The sequence below is a fragment of the Geotrypetes seraphini genome, chromosome 17 (assembly GCF_902459505.1).
Source record: "Geotrypetes seraphini chromosome 17, aGeoSer1.1, whole genome shotgun sequence".
Taxonomy (NCBI): domain Eukaryota; kingdom Metazoa; phylum Chordata; class Amphibia; order Gymnophiona; family Dermophiidae; genus Geotrypetes; species Geotrypetes seraphini.
Genome location: NC_047100.1, coordinates 44886431 through 44906708, shown reverse-complemented (window position 1 = coordinate 44906708; position 20278 = coordinate 44886431). Strand labels below are relative to the sequence as shown.

General features: G+C 42.5%; 1 protein-coding gene across 3 annotated transcripts in view; it reads right to left on the bottom strand.

Moving 5' to 3' along the window:
• Positions 1 to 20278, bottom strand: part of DOCK3 (dedicator of cytokinesis 3) — a 694894-nt gene that overhangs the window by 19035 nt on the left and 655581 nt on the right. For 2 of the 3 annotated variants that reach the window (XM_033926008.1, XM_033926006.1), the window contains exons 49-51: positions 19104 to 19342; positions 16618 to 16705; positions 8248 to 8370 (exon numbers count right to left, since the gene is read on the bottom strand). In XM_033926008.1, coding sequence (XP_033781899.1) covers positions 8248 to 8370; positions 16618 to 16705; positions 19104 to 19342 — 450 coding nt within the window. The remainder of the gene's footprint in view (positions 1 to 8247; positions 8371 to 16617; positions 16706 to 19103; positions 19343 to 20278) is intronic. The other variant, XM_033926007.1, reaches the window with a different exon arrangement.

The following is a 20278-nucleotide window of genomic DNA, read 5'->3' as shown; positions in this document are numbered from 1 at the left end:
CCCGCCCTAGCCCCACCCCAATCCCAGCCCCACCCCAATTCCAGCCTAGCCCCGCCCCCAATTTCTTCCATTCATTTTTCATGTACACACAATATCTTATTATTTCATAATGGTAACCATAAAATTTAAAAAAACACAAAGCACCCTATACGCAGAGAAAATGTTAATTATCATTTATATTTGGGGGGTTTTCAATTATGTCACCTCAGAAAAATAGACAAATATAGTGCAAATATAGACAGCAGATATAAATTCTCAAAACTAAATTGAAAATAAATCATTTTTCCTACCTTTGCTGTCTGGTGATTTCATGAATCTCTGGTTGCGTTTCCTTCTGACTGTGCATCCTATCTTTCATTTCTTTCTGCACTCAGTCCTTAGTGCCCCCAGTGCCTTCCTATGTCCTTAGTGCCCCCAGTGCCTCCTTCCTATGTCCTTAGTGCCCCCAGATCCAGTGTCAGTTCTCCTTTGTACCTTTGTTCCAGGTCTCCCTCTCTCTCTCTCTCTCCCTCCTCTGTTATGATCTTGATTCTCTCTGCTCTTCCTCAGGGGCTCTCCCCCTCTATCTGCACCTCCCAAAGTCCTGCTTCTGCCTCCTGTCTTTCCCCTTTGGTCCAGGCCTTTATCTCTCTAGTCTTTCTTCTACTTACAACCCCCCCTTCTCTGCCGTTTTCTCTCCTTCCTTCCTATGTCCTCTCACTGCCTTCCAAGCCTTTGTCCCACCCCTCCCAAAAAGCCTGCCGGCCTACCTCCCCCAAAGCCAGTCTGAATGCCTACCTCCCCCAGAGCCTGCCTGCCTGCCTACCTCCCCCAAAGCCAGCCTGCCTACCTCCCCCAAAGCCAGCCAGCCTGCCTGCCTCCCCCAAAGCTAGCCTGCCTGTCTCCAATGTCAGCCAGCCAGCCTGCCTGCCTACCTCCTTCCCCCCCTACCGCGGAAAACAAAAGCCTCCCTCCAGGCCCGATTTAAACTTTCCCCGGTCCACCACTACTGCTCCTCTGCTTACTTGCCTGACTCTAATTGCGCCCAGAAGCCTTCTTCCCGATGTCAATTCTGACGTCGGAGAGGACGTTCTGGGCCAGCCAGATTAAGTGGGGCTGCCGATCTAACTCTGACCCCTCTGCGATCTACAGGTAGATCGCGATCTACCTGTTGGACATGCCTGGTTTAGTGGATAGAATCAGGGTGCACATTTTCACTTGGCTAGAGATGCCAAATTGCCTGGCTAAGAGTTTGTGGAGAGAAAAAAAACAGTGCATCCAGGGAACATAAGAACATAAGAAGTTGCCTCCGCTGAGGCAGACCAGAGGTCCATCCTGCCCTGCGGTCCGCTCCCGCGGCGGCCCATCAGGCCTACTTGCCTGAACAATGGTCCTTGACTAATTTTATAACTTACCTCTAATCCTCTAATCCTATCCCTATAACCTACCTCTACTCCTATCTGTACCCCTCAATCCCTTTGTTCTCCAGGTACCTATCCAAACCTTCTTTGAAGCCCTGTAGCGTGCTCCTGCTTATCACATCCTCCGGTAGCGCGTTCCATGTTTCCACCACCCTTTGGGTGAAAAAGAACTTCCTGGCGTTTGTTCTAAACCTTTCCCCTTTCAATTTCTCTGAGTGCCCCTTTGTACTTGTGGTCCCCCATAATTTGAAAAATCTGTCCCTGTCTACTTTTTCTATGCCCTTCATGATCTTGAAGGTTTCTATCATGTCTCCTCTAAGTCTCCGCTTTTCCAGGGAGAAAAGCCCCAGCTTTTTCAGTCTGTCAGTATATGAGAGGTCCTCCATACCCTTTATTAGTTTAGTTGCTCTTCTCTGGACTCTCTCAAGTACCGCCATGTCCTTCTTGAGGTACGGCGACCAGTACTGGACACAGTACTCCAGGTGCAGGCGCACCATTGCACAATACAGTGGCAGGATGACTTCCTTCGTCCTGGTCGTGATACCCTTCTTAATGATACCCAACATTTTGTTTGCTTTCCTTGAGGCTGTGGCGCACTGCGCTGATGCCTTCAATGTTGTGTCTACCATCACTCCCAGGTCTCTTTCAAGGTTGCTCACCCCTAGCGGTGATCCCCCCATTTTGTAAGTGAACATCGGGTTATTTTTCCCCACATGCATGACCTTGCATTTCCCTATGTTGAAGCTCATTTGCCACTTTTTGGCCCACTCTTCCAGTGTTGTCAGATCTTTTTGGAGATCTTCGCAGCCCTCCATGTTTTTGATCCTGCTGTATAGTTTGGTGTCATCCGCAAATTTAATAACTTCACATTTTGTTTCTGCCTCCAGGTCATTAATAAATATATTGAACAGGAGCGGTTCCAGCACCGACCCCTGTGGAACTCCGCTCGTGACCCATTGCCAGTCTGAGTAATGGCCCTTTACTCAAACCCTCTGTTTCCTATCCGCCAGCCAGTTTTTGATCCATCGGTGGACCTCCCCTTGCACCCCGTGGTTCCATAGCTTCCTTAGCAGTCTTTCGTGTAGTACCTTGTCGAAGGCTTTTTGGAAGTCAAGGTAAATGATGTCTATGGATTCCCCTTTATCCACCTGGCTGTTCACCCCCTCAAAGAAGTGTAATAAGTTCGTGAGGCATGACCTGCCCTTGCAGAAGCCATGCTGGCTCGACTTTAGCTGCCCATTGTTTTCGATGTGTTCCCAGATGCTGTCTTTAATCAGCGCTTCCATCATCTTTCCCGGGACCGAGGTCAAGCTCACCGGCCTGTAGTTTCCTGGGTCTCCCCTTGAGCCTTTCTTGAAGATGGGCGTGACATTTGCTATTTTCCAGTCCTCTGGAATCTCTCCAGTTTTTAAGGATAGGTTGCATATTTGTCGGAGTGGCTCAGCTATTTCGTTCCTTAGTTCCTTGAGTACCCTTGGGTGAATGCCGTCCGGACTTGGCAATTTGTCGCTCTTTAGCCTGTCTATCTGCCTGAGGATATCCACCTTGCTCACCTCTAGTTGGACCAGATTTTCATCCTGATCTCCTTTTACGATCTCCTCGGGTTCCGGAATGTTGGTTGTGTCCTCCCTCGTGATAACTGACGTGAAGAACTCATTTAACCTGTCAGCTATCTCCTTTTCCTCTTTTACCACTCCCTTTCTGTCTCCATAACCCAAGGGTCCCACTTCCTCCCTTGCTGGTTGCTTCCCCTTGACGTACCTGAAGAATGATTTGAAGTTTGTTGCTTCCCCCGCCAGTCTCTCTTCATATTCTCTTTTTGCTTTCCTAACCACTCGGTGACACTCCTTTTGGTGTTTTTTATGCTCCTTTTGGTTGTCCTCTGTTTGGTCCTTTTTCCATTTATTGAATGATGCCTTCTTGTCACTTATCGCCTTTTTCACTGCATTGGTTATCCACACTGGGTTTTTTGTACTATTTTTTTTGCACCCTTTCCTGAACTTGGGGACGCACAGGTTTTGTGCTTCGTGCACCGTGCCCTTGATTAGGGTCCAGGCTTTTTCTACGGACTCCATCTTCCTTGCGGTGTCGTTGAGTTTCTTTCCCACCATTTTCCTCATGGCCTCATAATTCCCTTTTTTGAAGTTAAGTGCTGTCGTTGTAGTTCTTTTCACCTTTGATGATCCAATTTCTAGCCTGTACTGGATCGTGTTGTGATCGCTGTTTCCTAGTGGGGCTAGTACCGCCACCTCCTTAGCGGGCCCCCCTAGTCCGTTGAAGATTAGGTCAAGAGTGGCATCTCCCTGTGTTGGTTCCATGACCAGCTGTTCCATGAAACAGTCCCTCGTGACCTCCAGGAATTTGGTCTCCCTCATGCAGTTTGAGTGCCCGATACTCCAGTTTATTCCCGGGTAGTTGAAGTCCCCCATCACCACCACACTTCCGCAAGATCAAGGGAAAACCTGAAGATGGAGAAGAAAAGTTAAAAGGATTGGGGGAGAGCTGGAGGAGAAGGGAGAAGCAAGATCAGAAGAAAAGCAAGATTTGGGATTAAAGCTGGAGAGGAGAGAGGTGGAGGTCAGGGGAACAGCTGAGGAAAAAAATAGCGTTTTTAAGATAATATATTTATAATAAGAACATAAAAATTGCCGCTGCTGGGTCAGACCAGTGGTCCATCGTGCCCAGCAGTCCGCTCACGCGGCAGCCCTTTGGTCAAAGATAAGTACTCTAAATGAGTCCAGCCTCACCTGTGTACATTCCAGTTTAGCAGGAATTTGTCTAACTTTGTCTTGAATCCCTGGTGGGTGTTTTCCCCTATAACAGCCTCCGGAAGAGCGTTCCAATTTTCTACCACTCTCTGGGTGAAGAAGAATTTCCTTACATTTGTATTTTAAGATAATGCTTAAATCTATCCCTTTTTAACTTTAGAGAGTGCCCTCTCGTTCTCTCTACCTTGGAGAGGGTTAACAACCTGTCTTTATCTACTAAGTATATTCCCTTCAATATTTTGAATGTTTCGGTCATGTCCCCTCTCAGTCTCCTCTTTTCTAGAGAAAAGAAGCCCAGTCTCCAATCTCTCACTGTACGGCAACTCCTCCAGCCCCTTAACCATTTTAGTCGCTCTCCTCTGGACCCTTTCGAGTAGTACCGTGTCCTTCTTCATGTATGGCAACCAGTGCTGGATGCAGTATTCCAGGTGAGGGCGCACCAAGGCTCCGATCTGTTCGTGATCCCCTTCTTAATCATTCCTAGCATTCTGTTCATCCTTTTCGCCGCCACCACACATTGCGCAGACAGCTTCATAGACTTGTCGATCAGAACTCCCAAGTCCATTTCCTGGGAGGTCTCTCCAAGTACTGCCCTGGACATCCTGTATTCGTGCATGAGATTTTTGTTACCACAATGGATCATTTTGCACTTATCCACACTGAACCTTATTTGCCATGTCGATGCCCATTTCTCAAGCTTGATTATGTCACGTTGCAGGTCTTCGCAAATCCCCTGTGTCTTCACTACTCTGAATAACTTCATATCGTCCGCAAATTTAATTACCTCACTCGTCATACCAATGTCCAGATCGTTTATAATGATGTTGAAGAGCACGGGCCCAAGCACCGAGCTCTGCGGCACCCCACTGGTGATGCTCTTCCAGTCCGAGCATTGTCCATTTACCCCCACTCTCTGTTTCCTATCCTCCAGCCAGTTTTTGATCCAAGTGAGTATTTCACCCTTAATTCCATGGCTCGCAGTTTTCTGAAGTAGTCGTTCATGCTTTCTGAAAGTCCAGATATACAATGTTGACCGGATCGCCCTTGTCTATCTGCCTGTTTACTCCCTTGAAGAAGTGCATCAAGTTCGTCAAACAGGATCTGCCATTGCTGAAGGCGTTCTGGCTGGTCCTCATCAGATCATGCTAGCTGGTCCTCATCAGATTGTGTCCTACATTTCTCAAACTTCCCACCCTGCTTCTTAATTTGGGAATTACTTCATACCCCAAACTGGCCCTCAGGCTGAAAACTATGCCCATTATGTTCTACAGGTACATAATCATCAGAAGTAAACCTCTTGGTAGTAAAAGTTATCTGATAATAATAATAATAATAATTTATTTTTTTGTATACCGCTATACCAGAAAGGTTCAAAGCGGTTCACAACAAAGAAAAAATACATACAATCAATGTAATTAAAAAGACATAAAAGTACAGTCAATTATAAGACAAGGATGAGTTAAACAGTAACACAGCTAAGATGTAAACCTGTCAAACAGACGTGTCTTTAACGATTTTCTAAAATCGGAATAGGAAGTAGCCTCTAATATTGGTTTTCCAAGCCACGTATTCAATTTAGCGGCCTGGAATGAGAAACTATTCCACAGGTTTGAATTTGTATACAGGGTCTGTCAGCTCAGTGGTTTAAAATAGGGCTACATTTCAATCAAGTATTTTAATAACAATTAATTGCACAATTAAGATGGGGCATATTCAGCAGGCCATGGGGAGGTATAGGAGGGGCCACACATTTCCTCTCTCTCCTCCCCAAATTAGGTATCATTCCTTTGCTGGTTAGGATGCTGAAGCCCTGCCAGTCAAAGAAATCCATTCCCAAAGCTGCTTCTTTCATCCTTGTGCTGCCTCAAGACCAGGGAAGTGTGGTGTGTCCCCATTCATCAATGCACACTCCCAGAGCATACTCAGTTCATGGATGAACTGAGCATGGTTGGGGAGTGCAAGTGTCAGTGGCTAGAGGTATGCTGCTTACTTCTCTGCTGCTGAGGCAGTATGAGGAGGAAGAGGGCAACTCAGGCAGCAGATTTCTTTGTCTGACTGGGCTTCAGCTACCCCTTCAGCCACTGAACACATATTGCATCTTCATTTCTTTCTTTCTCCCCCTCAGGTCCAACTCTCTCTTTCTCCACCCCCCTCCTTCAGGTCCAATTCTCTCTCTCCCTCCCCAACAGGTCCAATTCTCTCCCTCTCCCCCACAGGTCCAACTCTTTATCCTCCTCCCCAGCTCCAATTCTTTTTACCCCTAGCCCCCAGGTCAAACTCTCCCCTCCTTTCCCCCCCTAAATGGTCCAGCATCTCTCCTTCCCAGACCCAGACCCAACTGCTGATCTTGACCTCGCACCAGCACCCTTTATCTTTGTATATTAATCTTCAGCCTTGCAGCTCATTGAAAGACTGCTTGTGGCCTGCACCAGGCCCTCTCTTTGGCCTGGTCCACCCCCTTCTCAAAACAGGAAATGATGTTAGAAGGGGGCAGGGGCCAGAGAGAAGGCCTGATGAAGGCCACAGGCAGCCTTTCAATAGGGCTGCCACTGGCTGTAGAACTGAATATTGATTTGCTAAGAGTGCCAATGCTGGGGTCAGGATTGGGAGTCAGGTCAGGGTCTGGGAAGGAGAGACACTGGTCTGTGCAGGGGGAAGGGAGGGGATTAAGGCAGGCAGGCAGAAGGGCTGCTTGCGATTAATTATCACAATTAATTTTTAAAATCACAATTAATAATTAACATGTTAATTGCGGCGTTAAATGCAATTAACATGCAGTCCTAGTTTAAAAGTACCTAGAACAGTTTGTACTACTTAAACCCAGGGTGACTGCACAGTTTCTTCACTGACTTAATGAAGAATGGCAAATTTTCAAGCATCATCTTAAAATACATGTTTCCAGATGGATTCAACAGATCATAAAGCCGCACAGTGGTATAAATTAATATCTGGATTTGTAAATAAAAAACCAAAAAATGGTCTTAGAGACATTTGGAGCATTGAGATAAAGCACCAAATTACTGCATCTCAATGGCCACGACTTTGGTCTTGGAGGAGGTTAAAATGTACGGTGTCAGCATCTATGAGACAAACTTGGTTTTTTCTTTTACATAGAGCTTTTTGGACCCCTGTTCGTTTACAAAAGATAGATAGTTCTAAGTCTAATAGATGCTGGCCCTGTCATGTTGAAGTCGGGACATTAGATCACCTTTTATTCTACTGTCCATTCATCTTATCATTCTGGAAATCAATTTGGCCTCAAATCAATAGGATGTTGGAAAATCCGGTAGCCTTGACATATGATATTATTTTATTTGGCACAACTATGAGAGCAAGAAGTCAAATTTCGGCAAGCAACAACAAACTTCTGTTTATTTTAACTGGAATAGCAATGCAGCAAATAACATACAATTGGAAAAAACATGATATGTTAAACTACAATTTTTGGTGGAATTCTGTATGCCATATATACAAAATGGAACTCACCATTGCAACACAAAAAGGCTATGTGAGTAAATTTCAAAAAGTCTGGGGACCGTTAACAGATTTCTGTAATGAATGATTAACTTTTCCCATGATAAGATTTTTGATTAGAGGGAAATGGGGTGGGATTTTATTTCAGATTATTACATACTATATCAATATTAGAATGAATTTACAATAAAGTGGATTATATGTATTACTGATTGGGAGGGAGGGAGGGGTGAGGGATTATTATATTCAATAAGAATTATATAAATTTAGATTTCTTGTATAATATTATAACTTTATATAATATTAATTTTTTAAAGAAATGTTAAATTTGATGTTAATATGTGAGTTAATCAAGTGTGTATATTCAAGTTTCTAATGAGTTTATTTGAAACACTTGTTGTAACATAAGAAAATGAATAAAGATTTATAAATAAAATACATAATTAGTCCAATGAAAAATATTACCTACAGCTTGCATTTTGCCCCTTATTTCCACATATTTATTCTTGACTACAGCCATCTTTTAAACAAAAGATGATCTTTTCTATTCCCTCCAGAGAAAGGGCTCAATATTTTCCTAAGTAGGCATTAAAAACTTTATTTACCATGCAGCATGCTTCGAGGAGGTACAGGAGGGGCCAAGATGCTGCCAACATGAGTAGAGAGGAATGGCAGAGTCTCTCGGGTCCCACTATCCAGACTCCAGCTACTGGGGGTTGCTGGAACAGCTGAAAGAAACAGAGGAATGCGTCAAGATGCCTGAGGCTGCACTGGAACAGAGACCAGAAATGAGGGTCTTGATATTCAAAGAAGTTTAACTGGGCAGGAAAAGCTCCTGTCCAGTTAAACCCTGGCTAGCTGCAAATATTCAGTGGCACTTATCAATCTCCACTTACCAGCCATTTCCTTTTTTTTTTTTTTTTTTTAATAATTTCTTTATTCATTTTTTCATATTACAAGTGTATCAAAAAAATTTACATGATCTTATAAATACACACTTGATTTACCTTTATGAACACTTTAAGTACAACATATCATATTTATATTCATATTTTATAATGTTCTTTTTTTTTTCCCATTATTTTTTATTTTCAAATTTTACATAAAGTGTACAAAATATTAAAATACAAATGATAAATATATAGTATCACTTTTATATCTAATACATTATATATCTAAATTTAATTTTCCCCCTCACCCTCCCCCCACCCTTTTATTACTTTAATATAATATTTTAAATTTTCAAATTTTACAGAAAGTATACAACATGTTAGAATACAATTGATGAATATTCAATAACATTTTTATATCTAATACATTATGTTCTAAATAAATTTTATCCCTTCTCACTCCCCCCACACACTTCTATTACTTTTCATTCATACATTACATATTGTATAATATATTATATCATATTATATAGAAATTATTTTCCTTACCCCCCCTCTATGTGTGTCATAAAAAAAAAAAAATCCCAAAAAGAAGAAAAGGAGAAGAAAAATCCTACTATTTATTCATTACAGTATTTTGTCAATGGCCCCCATATTTTTATAAATTTAGTATATGTCCCCCTTTGTATTGCTATTGTTCTTTCCATTTTAAATATATGACATATTGTATTCCACCAAAATGTATAATTTAGGTTGTTATAGTTCTTCCAGTTGTTAGTTATATGCTGAATGGCAACCCCTGTCATAATTAATAAAAGCTTGTTATTTTCTGGTGAAATTTGACTTTTTTTTCTCATCATCATTCCAAATAATATTGTATCATATGATATTGCAATATGATTTTCCATCAATTTATTAATTTGTGGCCAAATTGAATTCCAAAAAGTTTTAATATAGGGACAATGATACAATAAATGATCTAATGTCCCTGGTTCTAGATTACAGTGCCAGCATTTATTGGACTTAGAACTGTCTAATTTTTGCAAACGTGTAGGGGTCCAAAAAGCTCTATGTAATAAAAAGAACCAAGTTTGTCTCATAGATGCTGACACTGTACATCCCATTCTCCAAGACCAAATTAGTGGCCATTGAGATGCATTAATCTGATGTCCAATCTCAATGCTCCAAATTTCTCTTAGACCATTTTTTGGTTTTTTATTCAAGTATCCAGATATTAATTTATACCACAATGCGGCTTGATGTCCTAGGAAGTCTGCTTGAAAACATAAAAACTTTAAACTATATTGATTATTTAATGTTTTCCATTCAGGGAACCCAACCTGAATGGCCTGCTTCAATTGCAACCATTTAAAACTTTGTGTTTTATTAAGACCAAATCTATGTTGCAATTGTGAAAAATCCAGCAGTTTACCTTCTGAAATAACATCGTCTAAAGATCTAATGCCTGCAATTATCCAGTTCTTCCAAAGGATTTGAGCTCCGCCAATTTTGATCTTGGAGTTTATCCATATAGATTGATTAGTTGATTTGTTTATTGGGATAGGTGTTAATTTATCAATAAATCTCAACGTTTTCCAAGTATCCATTAATATTTTATTTTCTCTATATCTTCTAGGTATGCTAATACTTGGTAAATGAACTAAATTTAGGGGAAACATAAGGCGCCATTCTAAATATAACCAATCCGGTGCATTATCCATAAGTTCTGGGAGGATCCAATACATACCCTGACGTAGAATATAGGCTTGATGGTACCTATAGAAATTTGGAAAAATTTACCCCTCCCTCCTTAATTGATTTTATAATGTTCTAAATAATATGTAATTCATTTAATATGTATGGCCAATATAAATAAAATAACCCCCCCCCCCCCCCGTTCAGATAGAGAATGGTTACCAGCCATTTCCTAACTGGCTACGTTAAGAGTGGCCCAAAGACATAGTTTGGGCAGAATCACAACTTAGCCAGTTAGCAGCAATATTCAGTACAACTGGCTAATTAAGTGTATAATGTAATGACAACAAAGAGATTGTCCTAACTTTGTGTGTCAAGTTAACCAGGCACCAGTCTGAATATCGGTCAGTGCGTGGTTAACTTCCAGGGCAGAGCACATACCAGGGAATACAATGCCAAAAGCCATGTAAGCCTCGCATTGAATATCCAGGGTTAGTTGAACTTACTGCCTTGGGCTGAACATTAACCCCTGAAGATAAGAAGCATTAAGAAAGAAGGTCTACAGTAGGATGAGGTGAAGGACGATAAAGGCTAGTGGGCGACTAGCTGCTTCTTTTAGTAGGACAAATAGGTGTAGTGCAGATTTTATTTCACTGCATGCATGGTAGCTTGAAAATCTGCAGAAACTGCCAGATTCTCTATACACCACCGATATTGGCAGTCGTCTAAAAAGCGGCCACCGATCACATGTCACTTCCGCAATGGCACTGTATTGAGAATCCTGCCTTCTGAGAAAGACAGGCACCAGAAATATAGAACAGGGTTTTCCAGGCCTATATTTTTGGTGCCTATCTTGCCGTGAATTGCATCTACGTAGGTGCTTTATAGCGCCTAACGCCACTTCCGGCATTAGCCACGCCGATTGTGGCATCAGGCGCCCTAAAGTGCCTACGTAGGTGTAATTCCAGCACCTTTTATTGAGGCACTTTAACGTTGAAGTTTTTGGCCATTTTAAACTGCGTTTCTTAATTAATTTACTTGATTACTTTACTTGATTAATTTACTTAATTAATTTACTGGTAGGGCACCTAAGTTTAGGTACTGTTTCTAGAATTTCCCTAAAAGTACTTTAAAAGTATTATAATAATAATAATAGTTTATTTTTATATACCGCCATACCCGGGAGTTCTAGGTAGTTCACATCAATCAATCATTATACATACAGTACAAATAGATATTTAAAATTGTTTTTCCAGTAAGAATATATAGATGATTGTTATAAGATATTATTTTCATGTGGTATATATTAATTGTATATGAATTTGGGAGGGGGGTGGGGGTTAAATCTTCTTGGTGTATGATATTGAAAATTTTTCAAGTGATGTATTTTATTTAGTTGATATTTACTGTACACTTGATGTAAGTTTAAAAATGAATAAAGAAATTATAAAAAAAAAAAAAATTGAAATCATCTAAAATTTTGGCAAAGTTAAAAGCTTAGAGTGGGAAGATACAAACAATTTAAAATGAGATAAAAATTATAAGTAAGTAATAAGATACATTAGGTTGCCAGTCTATTGAATAATTGAGTTTTTATCTGTTTTCTAAAATCATAGTAACATAGTAGATGACGGCAGATAAAGACCCGAATGGTCCATCCAGTCTGCCCAACCTGATTCAATTTAAATTTTTTTTTTTTTTTTCTTCTTAGCTATTTCTGGGCGAGAATCCAAAGCTTTACCCGGTACTGTGCTTGGGTTCCAACTGCCGAAATCTCTGTTAAGACTTACTCCAGCCAGCCATTGAAGCCCTCCCCTGCCCATCCTCCACCAAACGGCCATACACAGACACAGACCGTACAAGTCTGCCCAGTAACTGGCCTAGTTCAATCTTTAATATTATTTTCTGATTCTAAATCTTCTGTGTTCATCCCACGCTTCTTTGAACTCAGTCACAGTTTTACTCTCCACCACCACTCTCGGGAGCACATTCCAGGCATCCACCACCCTCTCCGTAAAGTAGAATTTCCTAACATTGCCCCTGAATCTACCACCCCTCAACCTCAAATTATGTCCTCTGGTTTTACCATTTTCCTTTCTCTGGAAAAGATTTTGTTCTACGTTAATACCCTTTAAGTATTTGAACGTCTGAATCCTATCTCCCCTGTCTCTCCTTTCCTCTAGGGCAGGGGTCTGCAACCTTTAAGACATAAAGAGCCACTTGGACCCGTTTTCAAAAAGAAAAAAAAACTTGGAGCCGCAAAACCATTATAAAACAAATCTAACACTGCATATATTGTTTCTTATCTTAATGCTATATACAGGATCACTAAATTGAAAATAAAATCATTTTTCCTACCTTTGCTATTTGGTGATTTCATGAGTCTCTGGTTGCACTTTCTTCTTCTGACTGTGCATCCAATCTTTCTTCCTTTCTTTCAGCCTCCTGTATGTTTCCTCTCCTCCAGACCTCATTCTCTCCCCCAACTTTTTCTTTCTGTCTCCCTGTTCCCCCTTCTTTCTGTCTCCGTGCCGTCCCCCAAGCCACTCGGTTTGCTGCCACCGCAATCGGGGAACAGCCCCCAAGCCACCGCCGTCCCAAGCTTTCCCTGCAGAAGTGTTGCGCTGACCAGCATTCCGCTCCCTGACGTCAATTCTGACGTAGGAGAGGAAGTTCCGGGCCAACAAGGCATTTCTCCTCATTCCATCCAGCCTGAGCCCCATCTCTCCTTGATCCAGCATTTCCCTTCTGTGTCTGTCAGAATTACCATTCCACCTATTTTCCAGCATCACCCTTCTTTGTGTCCATCTCACCTATATCCCTATCTCACCACTTTTTCAGAATCTTCATTTGTCTCTGTCCTTATCTTTACGCCATGTTCACCATTTGCCCTTTCAATGTCTTTATCTCCCCCCACACACTTTTTCAGCATTACTTCTATGTCTCTATTTCACCTCCTCTTCATGTCCCCTCTGTATCTCTATCCTTATTCAGTAGGTCCTGCTTACCCTTTCTCTTCTTTGTGTCACTATCTCCATTTTCAGCTTTCCCCCCTTTTCCTTTGTTACTGCACCCTGTAGCTAGAATCTTTCCACCCTCCCTCCACTCCGGCCCAGCCCAGTATGAAAGATTTCCTTTTGTTTCCCTCCCCTCTCTCTTTCTCTCTCTCTTCTGCTCCCTCACCCACGAGTCCTGCATCTGGCCCTCTCCCTTCTACCTGCACCTGGCAACACCCCCCTGCTCCGCGGCTCTCTTCAGCAACTTGTCAGCAGCGGTGATCAAGACAAGCTACCGACATTGAGGCCTTCCCTCTACGAGTCCCGCCTTTGTGGAAAAAGGAAGTTGAAACAAGTGGGACTCGCAGAGGGTAGGCCCCGACGTCAGAAGCTTGTGCTGAGTTGCCGAAGAGAGCCGCGGAGCAGGGGATGTGGCCGGAAGCAGGTAGAAGGGAGAGGGAGATAGGAAGGCTGTAGATCTCCGGAGCATGACACCGACCCCGGCCAGGATGACTTCTTTTTCAGGCACCTTACAAGTCCAGCGTCGCGGGGGAAATAGCCATGCTGAGCAGTGAGCTCAGCACTACACAGATGAAAGCCTTGCTTGCTGATTGGTCCGGCGGGGCGGGGCCGCCGGACCAATCAGCAAGCAAGGCTTTCATCTGTGTATGTGCTGAGCTCACTGCTCAGCATGGCTATTTCCCGCCGCGACGCCGGACTTAAGCTGCATGCCTGCGTGACACACTACCGGAGCCGCAGCAAAGGTGGAAAAGAGCCGCATGCGGCTCTGGAGCCGCAGGTTGCCGACCCCCGCTCTAGGGTATACATATTCAGGGCTTCCAGTCTCTCCTCATACGTCTTCTGGCGCAAGCCTCCTATCATTTTCGTCGCCCTCCTCTGGACTGCCTCAAGTCTTCTTACATCTTTCGCCAGATACGGTCTCCAAAACTGAACACAATACTCCAAGTGGGGCCTCACCAATGACCTGTACAGGGGCATCAACACCTTCTTCCTTCTACTGACTACGCCTCTCTTTATACAGCCCAGAATCCTTCTGGCAGCAGCCACTGCGTTGTCACACTGTTTTTTCGCCTTTAGATCTTCGGACACTATCACCCCAAGGTCCCTCTCCCCGTCCGTGCATATCAGCTTCTCTCCTCCCAGCATATACGGTTCCTTCCTATTATTAATCCCCAAATGCATTACTCTGCATTTCTTTGCATTGAATCAAGAGAAGAGGAAGCTTCTAACGCAATTTTGGCAAGCCATGTATTCAGTGTGGCCGCCTGAAAAGAAAAGGTTCTGTCGAGGAACCTTTTGTAACGACAGGATTTTATTGAGAGATATGCAAACAAGTGTAGTATGCAATTAAGCAGCTTGTTTGAAAAATCTTCAGAAATGCTCTATTTACTTTTCATTTTAATTTCCACATTTTATCATAAGCTCCCTTTGTAAAATTAAATGTCACTGTAGTAGCAACATAAATTGTGAACTGAAAAACACACACCAAAATGGTTTTTGTCATATCTTCCACAGAACTCAGCTGATTCTTATAAAATTTAGTGCGCCATGTCCTGAATGAAGTTGATGTAAAATGTAAATATTTCCCACTGCACCACAACACTATCTTGTGAAAATGAATTGTGAACTGAATAAAAACACATCAAAATGTTTAACGGCATATCTTGCAGAAAAATGTAAAGTCAAAAAGTAATTTTTCAATTAGCAGATGTTTGAAGTGTGCTACCTTTGCACGAAGGCACGCCCTCAGTTTTGGCCGTCACTGATCTATGGACTTGTCAGCAATGCTCTGCTTCAGTTCAGCCCAAACAGAGATGAGGTGCTGTTTAAGGTCTTCAACATCAGATATTGCTGACTGGTAAATGCATTCCTGTATCAACCCCCAGATCCAGATCCAGAAATCAGCTGGGTTTAGGTCTGGTGAATTCACAGGCTAGAGGTCTGGACCAACGAAGTCTGGGATCCCCCAATGTATTAGTTCCACAGTGTCCTATGCATGATGTGCAAGATAAAGTAGTCTCGTGACAAGTGATGGATCGCTGGCAACAGCTTCTGCGTCAAGAGGACATCCCGGTAGTATGCACTGTTGATCTTAACCTCAGAATCGATGAAGAACAGATCTGTGAATCTGAGTTTTGAGATTGTGATCAAGACCATAACTAATTGGCTGAAGGTTGGGCTGGTCCATAGTAGGTGTTTGGCATTAACTTTATGCTTCAGTGTTGTCGAACCATACATATACACATACACATATAGGTGTGTATGTATGGTTTACTATCTTATATATTTGAAGCTTATATGTTACTACTGCCTCTTCCTTTAATATATGTACAAGTTGAGTGCCTTGGGGTTTAATTCAGTGTTGTCGAAGGCATATACAGTCAATCATTCCGTGTGTTAATCAGTAGTTACTGTAAATATCTTTTCCTCTGTAAACCAGATGAAGCTGATGTTATGTTCTGGGTACTTGGTCAAAAGCTGTTTGCACCGTTTCAGGCGTGTCTCATTATTGTGTAAAGTTAACTCTTGGGCACGCTTTTTAAGACACTGTCATCATGAATTATCCTAACCACAGTTGTCTAGCTTATTACTGCTTCTATTTGTCGAGTTCTTTGGTGTGTTTGTGGTGCATCCTCCTGGCTCAGTACAAGATCGTGTACAACATCAATGTGCTCTTGTGTGCTAAGTGAGTTCAAGTTTCAAGTTTATTTATGGCTTGATATGCCGACCATCACATGTATTTGAACGGTTTACAATATAAAAAATTAGAGAAATCTAATAAAATTTAAGATTTAAGTGAAATAAAATAAGAAGAGGGTAAAACTAAAACTATGACAAATTAAGACTTATTAGAGACGAAAGGTACTAGGGGATAGGGAAGTTTTAATTGAGCCTGGTCATCCACTGTCTGGCTTACGATCCATAGATCTTACATAGCAGCAACATAGGTTTTAGTTCCAACCCTCCTGTAGGATCTCTTTCAACAATCGTCGACTGCTGTAACCATTTAGCAGTTCCAAGTTCTTTATCAGAATTCAGTGAAAACCATTTTGATAGAGAGTGTTTACAAACTATCATCTGCTTCTGCGCTTATCCCATAGCAACAATTCATTTTTACAACGTAGTGTTGTAGTACGGTCGGAAATATTTACATTTTACATCAATTTCATTCAGAACAAGACACACTAAATTTTATAAGAATCGACTAAGTTCTGTTATAAAATTACCCTTTTGATATGTAAGAAGGGAAAAAAATGTATAAACTCTCATACACAAATGCAAACAGAGCACTAGCTGGTTCCTGTGCCATAAGTTGCTGTGGGATGTGATGAAATATAGAAAGAATGTAGAAATGTAGAAAGAAGATTGCTACCTTTTTCAGCCACAGAGAGATTGGGATCGCTGCAGGGCTTACAGGGTCCTATGACTTGCTGGATTAAAGCACGCTGGAAATTTGAAGGCTGTGAGGGAAAGAGGATTGAACAAGGAAATGAAACCAAAAAAGGAATCTACTAGTAACAACACCTTAACTAATGCTGTGGGTTGAGAGAACCCACATGGTGCTACAGGTAGAGGGCAATGCAAATATACAACAAATCTCATGATCACAACAAAAGTACATTCATGATCACTCACCCTGAATTACAAACACATTTATTACAAATGAACTCTCATTCACATTACAAAAATACACACAAAAAATATAAGGTTACAACTAGTGCTGCCTGATACACGATTCAAATCGATTCACTGATTCAAATCAGGTGAATCGATTCGAATCGATTCAATTAAAAAAAAAAAAAATTGGCCTCTTGATTCGATGACCGACCCTTCCCCCGTGCCTTCCTAAAGCAGGAGCAGCAGCGCTGCCTCTTGCTGGACATCCGCTGCCGCTCTTGCTTGAGGGGGAAGAATCAGTCAGAAAGGCCTGCATGTTCCACAAGCTTCCCCGCTCATACCTTAAGCAGCTAATACGGCAGCCTGCAGGATCGCTGGTGCTATAGCGATCCCTGCAGCTGCCCATCATCCTCAGCGGCACATTCTCTCTGCTACGGTCCTGCCCCTGCTCTGATGTCAGAGGTAAGATTGCGGCAGAGAAAACATGCCGCTGAGGATGATGGGCAGCTGCAGGGATCGCTATAGCACCAGTGATCCTGCAGGCTGCCGTATTAGCTGTTTAAAGAGCAGGGAAGCTGGGGGAACATGCAGGCTTGTGGGGGGAGCAGGCCTTCGTGGCAGGGAGGAATAGGAAGAGTGCCTTTACAGCAGGGGGGGGGGGCAGGCCTTTGCAGGGGGAGCAGGCCTTTGCGACGGAGAGCAGGCCTTCATGGCGGGGAGGCAGGACTGTGCAGAGGGAGGAGGAGGATGAATGCTTTCATGGCGGGGAGGCAGGCTTGTGCAGAGGGAGGATGAGGAAGGAGTAAGAGAGGGGAGGGGAGATGCCAGACCTGGGGTGAAGTGAAGAGAGAGACCAAACCAAAAAGAGGGGGAGGAAAGCAGAGGAGAGGTGCTGGACTAATGGAGAGAGGGAGAGAGAAATGCAAGACCACAAGGGGAAGGGTACAAGAGGGACAATACAGCTCCAAAGTAGGTGGGCAGGCTGCAGGATGGCAGGAAAGATAGTAGGAGAAAGCCTGTACCTGGGGAAGGGGATACAGGAGGTAAGGAAGAGAGAAAGAAGAAGCTGGATATGGGAAGAGATAAGATGCTGGGCATGGAGAGAGCATAGGAACAGGGACACAAGGGGGGGCAGTACTGGAGAGGAGAATAGGAACAGGGACACAGATGCTGTATGAAAGGGTAGTTGAGAAAAGGAGAGATGGGGGATCTGTGGATGGTGGGGTCCACTGCTGCAGCTGCAGGGGGATGGAGATGAACAATAGGAAAGATGCCAGACCTCCGGGAGAGGAAAGGGAAACAGAAGGGGAGGACAGAGATGGAAGATGGATGGTTAGCTTAGAGAAAGAAAAAGAGCCTGATCAGAAAACAACCAGACCAACATGATTTTAAGAATGACCAGACAACAAAAGGTAGGAAAAATAATTTTATTTTCTGTTTTGTGATTACAATATGTCAGATTTGAAATGTGTATCCTTCCAGATCTGGTGTTAGACCGCGAACGTGAGCTAGGATTTAACAGAGAGAGGAAAAGTATTTTTTGTTTGTTTATACCACAGGACCAGTATGGGTAGGAGAGGGTAAAGCGGGTGAAGAGGCTATAAAATAAACCCACCAATTTGGAAAAAAACCCACTCAATTGGGCAGGAAAATCGAATCGAAAAATCGATTCAATAGGCTGAATCGAATCAAAAATTTTTTTCCTGTATCGGGCAGCACTAGGTACAACCATATATACACTCTCATCAAAGTCATACAACATTAAAGTTACAAACATACCCACAGACACATGCTTTTATTCATAACCAGTTATATACACAAATAGGTCTCAGTCACTTCCATTACAAATACTCACCTCACTACCGCAATTAAACCCTCACATTTACTTGCTCAGTTCCTAAGTTTTACAATCACTTTTATTGCCACAAAGTTCCACATAACCCAGCAATCCTTGATTTACCTCAATCTATTCTCTCCTTCTTCCCTATCTTCAATGTGATGGCATTCTTTTCTCCTCATTTTATATTATTGTACATCGCCTTGTTATCAAATTGAGGAAAGGCGATAACATTAAATTACAAGAAACCGTAAGCCACACAGATGAGCATATTTTCTTACAGTTACTAACACACCACTATAAGCACACTTACATATCTGCATGCATTTACACATTCAGTTGCACAAACATTAATTCCAGCCGTGCAGAGTGGCACACGTACTCTCACACATGCACACTCTTACTTTGTCTCTGTAGCTTGCTGCCTTGCCCCGGAAACTGCTTCCTCTGGACACATGCACACCACAGCTGTGGAAACGGGGCTTGGTATTTGGTGCACAGGGCAGAAGCGATGAATCTGTTACCTGTCCATTTTCCATGACAGCTGTGGGGTACATGGCGCTGCTTGGCCGGTCCCGATGAGCCGGCAGTAGCATCACCATTTCCCGACTGTGGCGATATTTATCTGGCAAAGAGGGGGAGCCTGGAAATAAGCATGAATTATCTCATCAGACTACAAAGGACAGAAACCTCTGCTAAACCACAATAACTTTTTATTCCTTTATTTGGGACAGGGGAGGGTAAGCTTTATACACAGAGGGATGCTTGAATATCATTACTACCCCTAGTGGGCTGCAACTTTTAAATAATGTTGGAACTGGAAATGCACAGATTTCCACAGACCTGTGATAAACAAGTACAAATTTAACTTAAAATGATGGCAACTGCTAGAGTGGCTGTTCTGAAAATATTTGAGAAATACAGTATTTAAAATTGCAAAACTCTGGTTAATGATGTTTTCTGTGTATACTTCCTATGGTCCTGGGGGCTGAATTTAAGTTTTGCTTTTAATGGATTCCATCCTTTTTCTATATAGTGTTCCTCTGTGTTTATCATACGCATTCTTGAATTCCATCACTGCTTCTATCGCACAACCTCTCGCAGGAGGTCATTCCAAGAATCTACCACCCTTTCTGTGAAAAAATATTTCTTGACATTGCTCCTAAGTCTCCTACCCAGCAATCTCAACTCATGAATTCTAGTTCTACCCCTTCCTTCTCTCTGAAAGATTAGTTTGCATATTAATACCTTTTAAGTATCATATTCCCCCGATCCCTCCTCTCCTCTAAAGTATTCATATTGAGGTATTCAAGTCTCTTCTTATAATACATTTGACACAAGCCTTATACCATTTTTCTCGCCTTCCTCTGAACCCGCCTTAAGTCTTTTCATATCCTTAGTGACATATAACCTCCAAAATTAAGTACAATACTACCAATGGGGCTCACCAAAGACTTGTACTAAGCTATAAACACTTCCTTTCTTCTACTGGATACGCCTTATTCTATGCAGCTTAGTGTCCTGCTGGCTACAGCCACCATCTTGCCACATTGTTTTACTGCCTTAATATCCTCTATCA